Here is a 13,845-nt window from a genome sequence, read left to right on the forward strand (position 1 = left end):
TCCAAAATAGTTTCAATTAGGAAAAAAAAATCTGTAAAATTGCAATCCAATCGGATAAAAGAAAAATGTGCTTCGTAAACTTTATGATAAAGCAAAAAAATCGATTTTCGTGAATATCTTCTAGGTAAAAAATAGAGTAAAAAAACGGGCAATTAAAAGCCTTAATATGCAATAATTGGTACAATTATCATATATACATATATTTTGATTGATGTATCTATTAATCTATTACATAATATACACAAAACTAAACGTTTCGGCTATATTCAAGCCATCCTCAGCATCCCCAATCATAGCAATAATTGATAATAATCCAATGTTCATAACGTCAAAGAAATCGAGTGCAGCAAGCAAGTCTCACAGATTACCAAATCTGGAATGTAACCATCAGTTAGCTGATTAGCTAAGTGCAAGTTGAAATAATATCATTAATAAGACAGTTACTAAAAAGAAAGGATAACATAACCTTATGGAGACTTACCTACTCAATCCATACTGCACAATAATATAAATTAAATAAATTAAAATTGACAAAATAGATAAAATCAAATTAAATTTCTTGTAAGAATATAACGTTCGCAGTGTCAAAAGCAAAGTCAACTTATGTAAAAGAATATTAAGAAATAAATATTATAAGAAAGGAAACAACATTACCAAAAGTCATCGAATTGAAAAACAATATAGATAGCCGCTTAAGTATAGGCTTACACCTATCAAAAGAATTAAAATTTATTAATTATGTTCGTATAAACAATGGTGCAAGAACTTCGTGTCTGATTTTAATCTTCTAGGTAATTGAATATATCAAAAAAAGTTTCAAACAAAAGTAAATATGAATAAGAAACATCTTTTATATTCTATTTATTTTTTTCGTATGACGAACAATTTTCGAAAAAAATCTAAAAAAATAGAACATAGAATAAAAATTGTTAATGATCTTCTTAATTGACTTGAATATTTTTAATTGTGGCAAGCACAAATATATATATATTTTTTTTCTTAATTTTTAGCCTTAAGGATCATTTTAGAATCCGGTAAAAAATTTTTTATACATGAATATGTATAAATACGTATAAATATACATAAATATTCATAAACATACATTTTATATGAAATATGTTCACACATCCTTCTTTCTTTTGTAAAATTAATTTTTAGTCTATTAGAAATAACAACAGTAATGTAAAAATGTTAAAAATAATTAAAAGGGTAATTTTTATATTATTTACTTTAGAAGAAATCAAATTTGAAGGAATGTAAAAAAATTACTTATGTATAATTATATATAAAATTATGCGTAATTGTGTATGAGAAATTTTTTATTATTTTTCTAAACTTGTTTTTTTTTTCTAAAACGAACATTATTTCTAAACGAATTAAAATTATTTCTTTAATCATTTTTTATGTTTTCACATTACTGTTATAATTTCTATTACACTAAAAAGTAATTTTACAAAAGAAAGAGGGATGAATGAATATATATGGACATATTTCATATAAAATTATGTATGTTTATACATATTTATACATATTAATGTATAAAAGAATTTTTTACCGGATAAAATTTAATAATTATTAAAAAAATATAAGCAATATTAGGAATCGTTGAAATAAAACTATTAAGATCAACAAATAATTTGTTTTTGAAAAAAATTAGAATATTTATTTTATCTTTATTTTATGAATCAAGGTAATTACTAACACATTTTATATAGATTATTTTTTTATTGTAGAACTTACAGTAAGATAATTTAAAATCATCTACAATAAAAATAATCTGTACAAAATGTGTTAATTAGTAATTATCTTAATTCATAAAATTAAGATAAAATATTCTATTTCTAATATGATTGGAAACGAGATCGTTTATGTTAAAATACATTACTTAAGATACGAAGCGTCACTCCGGTCTGAATGTTAAGATGTTGAACTACTATATATTATATATTCATTTAAAATGAATTAATTTTAGAAATAATAATTGCGTGCCGATATGATTGTCGGACTTTCAACGCAATCCGTCTGAAATATTAATAATCCCGCCAAAATTTTCCAAATCTTAAAAAAGTGTAATAAACTTATTGCGAAAAATATTGCCTCGACCGGGAGTCGAACCCGGATCTCTTGCATTCCGTGCGAGCGTTCTAAGCCTTTAAACTACCGAGATTACCGAGTACACAAATTTTTTTTTCTTGAATTGGAACCGACTTGGGGACTGTCGCAAAAAAAATAGAAAAAAAATTTTTATCAAGAGTAAATAGAAGCCACCTTAATATATACATATGTACATATGTAATATACAGGGTGTATCAAAAGTCTGAAAACGGTCGAACATTTCGAAAGCAAAGCATTTTTGAGAAAAATGTTTCCAACAAAAGAGTTGTAGGGTTCAAAAATCTATTTATTAATCACATCCGTTTTACCTTGAGTAGAAACTTCTATCAAGCCTTATAATTTAAAAAATACTTAATGAAAAATAACTTTATTTTAATATTTTGAAAAGCTCTTGACACCAGCTATTAAATTCTGCCATAAAAAATAGGGTGATTCATTCAAAAATCGATTTGATCATGACCTAATCTTAGCGACGCCACTCAAGGTCAAACGAATGAGAGTAGTAAATAGACCTTTTTAAATCCTATGACTTTTCAAACTCTCAAAAATGCTCTGCTTTCGAAATGTTCGATCATTTCCAGACTTTTGATACATCCTATATAATATATATTTATATGACTGATAAGATGTCGATACTATATAATATTATAATTTTAAGCAGAATGAGGAGGATTTACCATACGAAGAAGAAATTTTACGAAATCCATATTCAGTCAAACATTGGCAACGATATATTGACCATCTTAAAAGTACAAACAGTAAGAATTTAAATGTGGTATATGAACGAGCATTAAAAGAACTTCCGGGCAGGTAAAATAATTTGTTTACGTATTTTTTATGTATTTTTACAACTATCTATATACATTGTATCAGGTCTAAAATATTATGTGTTATATTGATATAGTTACAAGCTATGGTATAATTATCTTCGACAACGTGTGAGTCAACTAAAAGGTCGATGTATAATAGATCCATTGTACGAAGATGTTAATAATGCATTTGAACGAGCTTTAGTATTTATGCATAAAATGCCACGTATATGGATGGATTATTGTACTCTAATGACTGAAGAATGTTATATAACACGAACGCGTCAAGTGTTTGATCGGTCTCTTAGAGCGCTTCCTATTACGCAGCATCATCGTATATGGCCATTATATATTCATTTCTTAAAGAAACATAATGTATATGAGACTGCTGTTAGAGTCTTTAGAAGATACTTAAAGGTATATAATAATAACATACATAATATTTGTACATACTATTTTTTATATTGTTTATTATATTCTTAATCGATATAAAATAGATCTTAGTCTAGGTAAGAGAATTTGTTTCTTGGTCTTATGCATATTTTATTTTTTATCATACATATTTCATATACATAGCTAGCACCAGAAGATACAGAAGAATATATTGAATATTTAATATCAATTGAAAGACTCGATGAGGCTGCTGTAAAACTTGCACAGATCGTCAACCAAGACGATTTTGTATCAAAGCATGGAAAGTCTAATCATCAACTGTGGAATGAATTATGCGATTTAATATCAAAAAATCCTTCCAAGATAAAGTCTTTGAATGTAGATGCTATTATTAGAGGCGGTTTAAGACGTTATACAGATCAATTGGGACCTTTATGGAATTCATTAGCAGATTATTACGTACGAAGTGGCCTCTTTGAAAGGGTATGTATATATGTGTATGTGTGTGCGTAATGTAAAAATTACTTCAAAATTTTTCAATGAAAATTCCTATTTTTGATTGTATGTTTTTATGTAGCTGACCTCGAAAGTTTTTCAAAGTACTATAATAAAATTATTCTTCAATAAGATTGGAAATAAGATCGTTTATGTGTAAATACATTACTTTAATAAAGTACTTTAATAAAGTAATATATTTATTAATTGAAGTAATGTATTAAAAATAAATACATTACTCTAATAAAATTATTCTTCATTAAGTACTTTCCAAGTTATAATGTTTGAAAATTACCATTAGCCGACCGTTAGTAGTGACCAATATGTCTGATTAAGGGAATACTGGAGTGATCTCTGGAGATGAGTCAAATTATCGATATTATATATATATATTACGTTATATAAAAATATTCGAATTGACTGAGTAGCATGAAAAATTTTTTACAAGATTAAAGTAGACGCAAAATTAGGAGGTGGTGCAGTAAATTTTATACTAAAATTGAAAAAGAGTTAAGTAAGTTTTTATCTTTTTATCGATTTTATTATAAAGTCCAATGTATTATCTCAATTTTGCGGCTATTTTAATTTTGTAAAAGGATTTTTTATTTCGTTCTGTCAGTTCGGAGATTTTTATACAACTGTAATGTCTAATTTCGTTACTCCAGCATCCCTTAAAACGCTGCGTTCAGCAGAATGTTTATTTGTAACTATTGAAAGGTTTCTTTGCGCTGATTGGATTATACTTTTAGATCTAGAAGAAAGGTCTTATCTCAGCAGATAATCATAAAATAGTTGCAAAACTTATGTTCTATCGAATGTAGGCATTGTTGTTCAGCATCATGATCTTGACATAATGTTAAGGCTGAAATGATTTTTACGTTACTTTAACAATATTATCCAAGGTCGTACCACGGTGGAATTAGACAGGTGGCCTATTCCGGCGGATGCGCAGTGAATTGAAAATAGTAAAAATTTGTCACTCAAGTTTTAAATTCATTTGCAGAAATTCATATGACTCGTTCACTGCAAATGAGCTTAATTTTTGATTGGTCTAGATTATGTGATGCGACCTTCACGATTATGCATAATAAGTCACTTTTCTAATTCCACCATAGGTCACGCTAACATTTGTTATTTATTCGGGACTTAAGGGGATTCTATCTTATCGACGAAATCAAATAGATAATTTTTGTATAACAATTACTTTTATTGTCTCTTTACAGATTTTAAAATCTTTTTCCAGGATTAAAGTATTGTATATGCATTAATACGTGTCTGCGAGGTGGAGTTTATGTCGAGAACGACAAAAAATTTCGAAATAAAGATCTTATTTTCTTTATCAATTTTCTTAGACCAATATGGCATTCTAGAGTTGTCAAGTCGTGACAAAATTGGCTTCATATAAAAGTTGTGCAATCTGTACTTACGAAATAATCCACAGATTAGTATCCGGTAAAAAATTGTTCATATATGAATATATTAGGTTGTTCGGAAAGTAATTTCGTTTTTTCTTATGAAAATGAAAGACGATTTTCAATCAGACGCGTTTCAAATGATCATGAACGGTCGAATTCGATAAATTTAATCTCTCAGCGATCTCACGAGTTGTTATTCGCCGGTTTGCATCAATTAATGTCTTTATTGTGTCTTCATCAGCTTCAACTGGCCTTCCAGAACGTGGTGCATCTTCAACATCAAAATTGCCGGATCGAAATTTTGCAAACCAGTTTTGGCACTGGCGTTCTGTCAATACATCTTCTCCATACACATCGGATAATTTTTTTCTTGCTTGAACAGCATTTTTACCTTTTCGATAGTAAAAAAGTAAAATATGCCGAAAATGCTGCTTTTCACTTTCATATTTGATAGAGCACCAACCAAAAACTACTGCGTAGAATCAATCGAACTTTTTTCACAAGCAAGCCTTGCTATATCAGCTGTCAAAATATATAATGATTATGCGGCTTAAGTGTGAAGTTGGCTGTGAAAAAATACAATAAGTCCTCTGTTGGGAAAAAAAACGAAATTACTTTCCGAACAACCTAATATATAGATATGTATAAATATGCATAAATACTCATAAATATATGTATATAATTATGTATATAAAATATATTCAATGTTCATACATGTTTATGCATCCTTCTTTCTTTTGTAAAATTATTTTTTAGTGTACTAAAAGAAAAATAATAATAATAATAAAGAGAAAAGATTAAAAATAGTTAAAAGGATAATTTTCGCATTTTTTTTGTAGAAAAAAATCAAGTTTAGAAAAATATAAAAAAATTGCTCCTAGTTATTTTTGATGTTTTCTCGCTATTATTTTTAGTACACTAAAAAGTAATTTTACAAATAAAAGAAGGATGTATGAACATGTATGGACATAATATTTCGTATATAATAATAACATACTATATATATGTTTGTACATATTTATATGGGGTATTTCATCAACCTCAGTAAATTTCGTCAAAATCTGGAATGTTTTTTAAAATGGGTATTTTACTACTTCACATGAAATGCTCCATATATGACGTATATTTATGCATGAAAAATTTTTTATTGCATAGTTTGCGCGAAAAAACGTGGAGTTCGTAGTATTGGACTTAGACGTTTAATTAAAACGTTACCATTATTCGAAAATTTATGTGTATGTATGCATGGGATATTGATGTAGTAGTATGTAGTGATGTGTCAATGATACGTAAATCATTTATGTGTAAGTCCTACTTATACTACGACTAATTGTCTATAGGATCCCCCTAAGGCCTTGTAACTTTTGTTTATATTTTTGGGAATATTTTTTAAGAAAATGCACATTTTTTGAAAAATTAGCCTGATATAGTTGCTTTATGTTCTATTATATGTATATAAATGATCTTATTTAGGCGAGGGATATTTATGAAGAAGCTATACAGACAGTTAGTACTGTCAGAGATTTTACACAAGTTTTCGATGCTTATGCACAATTTGAAGAACTTAGTCTTAAGAAACTCATAGAAGAAGCAGCAAGAAATCCTACTGAAGAAGGTAATATATGTTAACTTAAATTAATAAACAGTATTATATTATTATTTTAATTATTCTAATTAGATCTCTTCTTGCATTAGATGACATAAAGTTAGAATTGAGACTGGCGCGATTGGAACATCTCATGGAAAGGAGATTATTGTTACTCAATTCTGTATTGTTACGACAAAATCCACACAATGTAGCAGAATGGCATAAAAGAGTAAAACTTTATGAAGGGCAACCACATGAGGTAAAAGGATACAGAAATTTCATTAAATGAACGAATATCTGTTGTAAAATGAATTCTATCATTAATCGATGTGTTTTCTATAGATAATTAATACATATACAGAAGCAGTTCAGACAGTGCAACCACAGTTAGCAGTTGGTAAACTATATACATTGTGGGTTGCGTTTGGCAAATTTTATGAGGAAAATGGACAAATAGAAGATGCTAGAGTAGTATTTGAAAAAGCAACTCATGTACCATATACCAAAGTAGACGATCTTGCTTCAGTATGGTGTGAATGGGCGGAAATGGAAATTAGACATGGGTAAGATTGCTTTATTCTTCTCTATTTCTTATCATCACATTTGTTTTTTTATATGTATACAAATAATCAAATGCTATAAAAAATTATTTTTTTAAATTCGATAAGAAATATATTTTAGTTTAAATATTTTATTTAAACTCAAATATGTTTTTCTTATCGGATTTTAGAAAATAATATCCTCGATGTGCATGCGTGCGTGCGTGCATGTGTACAAGATGTCTTATAAAGACTGTGAATGAACGTGCATTCATGTTATTTAGTAATAAAAACATCTCAATATTATGTATTATTTGTGGTTTTTTTTTTGCGCTCCTCCTTTCTCATCGCATATATCATCAGGTGACGCTAGGCTTTCTTGTTACCGAATAATAAACATAGATATATACTAATTCGCGGATCTTTAATTTATTTTTTATAATTGAAAATTTCGCAAAACAGTGAAGGATTTTCCCATTCTTAGTTTAATCCGCTTTACCTACAAAATGTTGCATAGCAATTATTCTGATATATACCCTGTATATGTATTGTTATTATACAGGAACTGCAAAGAAGCTTTAAAACTCATGCATCGTGCCACTACAATGCCAGCTAGAAAAGTAGCATATCATGATGAAACGGAAACGGTACAAATGAGATTATACAAATCTTTAAAAGTATGGTCCATGTATGCAGATTTGGAAGAAAGTTTCGGTACATTTAAGGTATGTTATTCATTTACATTATTTAGTTTGTATGTCATTTTTTTTATTTACACTCAGTCAAAAAAAATGTATACTAAAACTTAAGAAAAAATTCGTCAAATTTTAAATGACTATAACGTGGTACATAATGAAGATAAAAATATATTAAAAAATATAACATAAAGCTTCAAATATCAACTTTAAGAAACTTTATATCTGAATGGCAATTATGCTCGGTTATTTTTTTCAAAATCCAAGATGAGAAAGTGAGAAGAAGTGAAATTGATAATTAAAGATCCGAATTTACAATAATGCATAGCGTAAATCAAGTGTCATAATTGCCATTAAAATATTCTTAAAGTGAACATTTGAAGCTTTGTTTTTTAATATATTTTTATCTTTAATATTCTTGAGACTTTCATAGGTGCTTTCTATATAAAGATTATGCGTTTCACGGGTTTCTTCCGTGTCCAGGTCCATTCTTGAAATGCCAACGTTTCGTGAATCTTGCAGTCCACTTCATCAGGGCGAAGAGCAGCCTGATACCCGCGAAACGCATAATCTTTATATTTTTATCTTTATTATTTACCAAGTTATGATCATTTGAGATTTAATAAATTCTTCTAAATTTTTTTTAATATATCGCTTTTTTCTAGGGACTAAATGTATATTATAAAATTAGTATTTTTAATTTTATGATTGTTATAGACTTGTAAAGCAGTATATGACAAAATAATCGATTTGAAAATTGCAACTCCTCAAATTATCATCAATTATGGACTGTTTTTGGAAGAAAATAATTACTTTGAGGAAGCATTTAGGGTATGTTGAATTGATTTTCTAAAAACGAGCGTTGCAAATTTTCAATGTTCACTTCGAAATTAAATTAGGGATCTGTGCAAATTAATTATACTTAAGTATGTATATGCAGTATGTCCCATAACTCACCCAATAACGTTCGTAGCTAGATAGAGCGGACTAAACTGAATCGAAAAGTCCTCTATCATTTTGCAATTTTCGCAATAGTTATTTCGCAACAAGATATTAATTACTAAACAATAATAAATGATTTTATTAAGACCGTAATAAATACTAATTGTAAGTAAGAATAATTTCAAGCCTATAACGGTCGAAGCTAGATCTTTAAATAATTCAATGTGAATTATATATATACTATATATGTACATGCACATTTGTAGCTATTCAAATATTCTTACTTACAATTAGTATTTATTACATTACTGTCTTAATAAAATCATTTATTATTATTTATATACGCTGCGTTCCTGAAAGAAGCGTTCCTACATATACCGATTATTACGAAAAATATTACTAAGGCCTCGGTGGACTCTAATGGCTTAGGATTTCCGCTCATACGGAATACATGAGATTCGAGTTCAAATTCCAGCCGGGATAATATTTTTCGCAATAAATTTGTTTAAAGTTTTCAGCACATTAACATTCTTCTAATATGATACCGGATTAAATATCAAAATTTGCTTGTCATTTTAATTTAATTTGTGATATTATTCCAGTAGTTTAATTGCGTTTGTAAGTCCGAAAATTCGGCTTGCAGTTTGGATAGTTACAAATATGGTGTATATGCACGTGTGTATGTGTGTAAAATTTAATTTGAATTATTTAAAGCATTAAAGATCTAGCTTCGACCGTTATAGGCTTAAATATTCTTACAATTAGTATTTAATTACTAAATTTAATTACTAAAAATTTCCATATATATATATTCAATAATTTTTGTCTCAAATACTATCAACTTTACAAAAAACTGCGAAAGACATAAATTGATTATTTTCTTCTCATAGAACTCTAAGAATTTTATGAAAAGAAAATAAACAATTTTTGTCTTCTACAGTTTTTCTGAAAAGTAAACTGATAGTAAACTGAATCGAAAAGTTCTGTACCATTTTGCAAAAACATTATTAAAAACCAATATTCGACGATTTTTAGTAATTAATATCTTGTTAGTTTAGTCCGCTCTACGAGTACACGAAGTATTGGCGGCCATTCTAGAACATCCTCTACACATACATACACGCACGCACGTACCTCGTAGTTAAGAGCATTTTACGACTTTATTTATTTTATACATATATTTATATATTGTGTATATATATATATAGGCATATGAAAAAGGTATTGCGCTGTTCAAGTGGCCTAATGTTTATGACATTTGGAATACGTACCTCACAAAATTTTTAAAACGTTACGGTGGTACAAAACTGGAACGTACAAGAGATCTGTTTGAGCAATGTTTAGAATATTGTCCACCAAAGTATGCCAAAGGTATACAACTTTTATATATTATCTTATTCGTTTACCATTTGTAATAAGATAATAAATAATCTTTATTTATTACAGCTTTATATTTGTTGTATGCAAAGCTAGAAGAAGAACATGGTTTAGCAAGACATGCCATGTCTGTATATGAACGTGCGACGAATGCTGTCCTCCCAGAAGAAAGATTCGACGTAATGTCATTTTATCGATACATTTTTTTTTCTTGCTATTACAGCTTATAATATGTATCCGAAAAAATTTATATTTGTTATATATTTGTATATGTGTATATTTTTTCAATTAAAATGTGAAATTTTTTCCAATTTAAAACTTCATAATATTGTTAAGATATCTAGATATTAACTACAGAATTGAAAAATTATTTCTTAATTCGCAGATGTTCAATATATATATCAAGAAAGCTGCCGATATATATGGTGTACCAAAAACTCGGCAAATATATGAAAAGGCTATAGAAGTCTTGAATGATGACAACACAAGAGAAATATGTTTACGATTTGCAGAAATGGAAACCAAATTAGGAGAAGTAGATAGAGCGAGAGCGATATATGCGCATTGTAGCCAAATATGTGATCCAAGGGTATGATATTTTATTTAATACGTTCATAATACATTCGAGTAGCGTTACTCATTTTGAACGCATTAAATTTAAACAATATAGGTCACGTCCAACTTTTGGCAAATTTGGAAAGAATTTGAAGTCAGACATGGAAATGAGGACACAATGCGTGAAATGCTTCGAATCAAACGTAGCGTGCAAGCTATGTATAATACTCAAGTAAACATGATGTCTGCACAAATGTTGAATAATGCATCCAATCAAATATCAGATGTTACATTGGATGCTATGCGTTTATTAGATAGTAAAATTACATCAAATGCAGGTAATAGAGATTTTATACACATATGCGCATGTGTGCACGTGCATACTCATCCCCCTCTTTCGTCTCTTTATTTTACAAATTTTAAACAATTTTAAACACTCTTGAATTACAGACAACGCAGCTGATGTCAAAGGAGCTATCAAATTTGTACGTGGTGTAACAGAAAAAGATGGGAAATCAGAATCTCATGTGAATAATCCAGATGAGATTAATATTGACATAGATGACGAAAATGATAATGATGTAGAAATAGAAGAAGGTACTATAATATATTTACAAGTAGCTTCAAAATTAAATTATCTTATATATAAGTATATATGTAAGTATATATATAAGTTATCCTTTATGTTTTTCTCAACATCGTTTGAATTAAATCTATGTTCTCACTTTATTATATTTTAACAAATTTTTCTTAGATAAGACAATTGTGTGCTGCAACTTTTGATTTATATTCTTATAATCAAGATAACCACGATATGATCCTAATTAATAATCTGTTTAAATTTAACTTCAAAGAATGAAAAATAAGATTGTGTTATTTTCGTAGTTTATTCATTTGCACATTTAAAACTTAATTACACTAGTCGAAAAACAAATTTCAATCTTTTTCGGCCTCAAAGTAAACAAAAGTTGTTTCTGGTAGATTTTGATGCGTTTATTATGTGGTCCTGAAAATATCGTATCGCGTCAAGTTTTTGAAGTATTCTAACTTAATGGTACAAAAAAGAGGTATTTTGCCATTTTCAATGACCTATAAAATGTCAAACAATTTTTTTAGCATCTAGACGAATGTTGCATTAAAATGTTATTCTTATACCCTTGCGCACATTTTATTCCTCACATCGAAAATAATTTATGTGTAAAATAGTCGATCGGAAGAGGTGTATACAAAAACTATACAGGATATTTCAGAAATAGTTGGCCAAACTTTAAGAGCATATTTAACTCATTGTTAAGATGAAAAAAAATTATATAAACATGTTCGGAAACGCTTCCTTTCCAAGTTATAAACATTTTTTTATTTTATACTTATATCCATATTTTATTTTATACTTATATCTATATTTTATTTTATACTATTAGTATATTTTTATGAAATTAGTTCCAAACTAATCTAATATTTTATTAATTTTTAGATGTACCGATTGAAAAACAGACTATACCATCACAAGTATTTGGTAGTTTAAAAGCAGTCCAAACTGAAGAGGATTGAGATTTTAATAAGATAGCATTATGGTTGAATAATATCTATATGTAGCAATTATATTGCTATATAAGATGCTTTTTTTTAAATAGCGGATACTAATCATATAGCGCTATTCCTGATTCAAAATTGAGTCGGAAAATCCTCTACCATTTTGCAATTTTCGCAATAATTGACGAAATATTAATTTCTAAAGATTGCCGAATAAGCGATTACCGAATCATATAATGCTATTCCTGATAAAAAATTGAGGTAATTCTTTGCATTAGCAGTGAATTTTATCAAAACAGTGAATTTGTATTTGTGAAGCAGAGAATTTGTGTAATTAATGCAGAACGTATACATAGCACTGTATAGATTCGAAATGATGGATATCTTAATCTTTAAAATCTCGAGCTTTAACGCTTAATAACTCGATTCACTAGGCCAATCGCCGCGTTTTTTTATCAGATTTCTTCGTTTTAAATGAAAACTCGTCAAATGAGTACATTTTTTATTAAGATTCAAGGGGGGAGGACGCATCTATGTTCAAAATAATTACCAAAATTGAGTTAAAAAATGAAAAGTCTTCTACCATTTTGCAACTTTCGTAATAGTTAATGGTTGGGTAACCGGATACGCGCTTCCAATTCGGCAATTTTTGGAAATTAATATTTTATCAATCATTGTGTGAAAATTGCAAAATTGTAGAGGACTTCCCTACTCAATTTTTAATCAGGAATAACGCTACATGATTAGTGTTTGCTATTTAAGAAACATCCTGTAGCAACTGCAATTAACTAATAATTATAATCTTGTCACTATATTGTTTTGGTTGTAAAATACATTTTTCCATTCTTCTAATGTATTTATAGAATATTATACAGAATTTATCAATTTTTAAATATATTCATAAATAAAACAAGACTGTACAATTTTATATATTAGGGCCACATTTCAATATACATATATAATGCCAGTATTAAAAATCTATACATCCACAAAAAGCGCTATGGTGAATTCGCTCACACTACACTGCGCTACATTCATGGTGGAAGGGATAACATGAGGTTCATTTTTGGTTCCTACACTGGTTACATTAGTTCAAAAGGTGTACTAAAACGTTTTCTGTTCCCATAATTGCGTCAGCGACGGTGTTTTTTGTTCCAGTGCAACAAAACTCAATGCACAAGTTCATTGTACTAACTGCACTAGGTCCGAAGTCAGTAACAAGCAGTACAAGCACTAGTGTACACTATGGGTGGTCTGTTTTTTATTCCTGCACTAGACTGTTCTAGAATTCCCTTTCTCGTTTTAAACAAATATTAAACTGTGGAGACACATCCACCCACACACACACACACACACACACATTCTCACATCCTTCAGTTATACTTCAAC

At 28.5% G+C, this 13,845-nt stretch overlaps 1 protein-coding gene across 2 annotated transcripts in view; it reads left to right on the forward strand.

The window, feature by feature from the left end:
- Positions 1-13,232, forward strand: part of LOC108757029 (pre-mRNA-splicing factor SYF1) — a 19,940-nt gene extending 6,708 nt beyond the window's left edge. The window contains exons 8-21 of one of the 2 annotated variants that reach the window (XM_018501279.1): positions 2,774-2,925; positions 3,020-3,341; positions 3,501-3,800; positions 6,701-6,842; positions 6,923-7,074; positions 7,158-7,378; positions 7,917-8,079; positions 8,767-8,880; positions 10,200-10,362; positions 10,438-10,547; positions 10,754-10,957; positions 11,039-11,261; positions 11,374-11,520; positions 12,398-13,232. In XM_018501279.1, coding sequence (XP_018356781.1) covers positions 2,774-2,925; positions 3,020-3,341; positions 3,501-3,800; positions 6,701-6,842; positions 6,923-7,074; positions 7,158-7,378; positions 7,917-8,079; positions 8,767-8,880; positions 10,200-10,362; positions 10,438-10,547; positions 10,754-10,957; positions 11,039-11,261; positions 11,374-11,520; positions 12,398-12,474 — 2,490 coding nt within the window. In that variant the 3' untranslated portion in view covers positions 12,475-13,232. The remainder of the gene's footprint in view (positions 1-2,773; positions 2,926-3,019; positions 3,342-3,500; positions 3,801-6,700; positions 6,843-6,922; positions 7,075-7,157; positions 7,379-7,916; positions 8,080-8,766; positions 8,881-10,199; positions 10,363-10,437; positions 10,548-10,753; positions 10,958-11,038; positions 11,262-11,373; positions 11,521-12,397) is intronic. The other variant, XM_018501278.1, reaches the window with a different exon arrangement.
- The last annotated feature ends 613 nt before the right edge of the window (positions 13,233-13,845 follow it).

Source organism: Trachymyrmex septentrionalis, unplaced genomic scaffold (genome assembly GCF_001594115.1).
Source record: "Trachymyrmex septentrionalis isolate Tsep2-gDNA-1 unplaced genomic scaffold, Tsep1.0 scaffold131, whole genome shotgun sequence".
Classification (NCBI taxonomy): Eukaryota; Metazoa; Arthropoda; class Insecta; order Hymenoptera; family Formicidae; genus Trachymyrmex; species Trachymyrmex septentrionalis.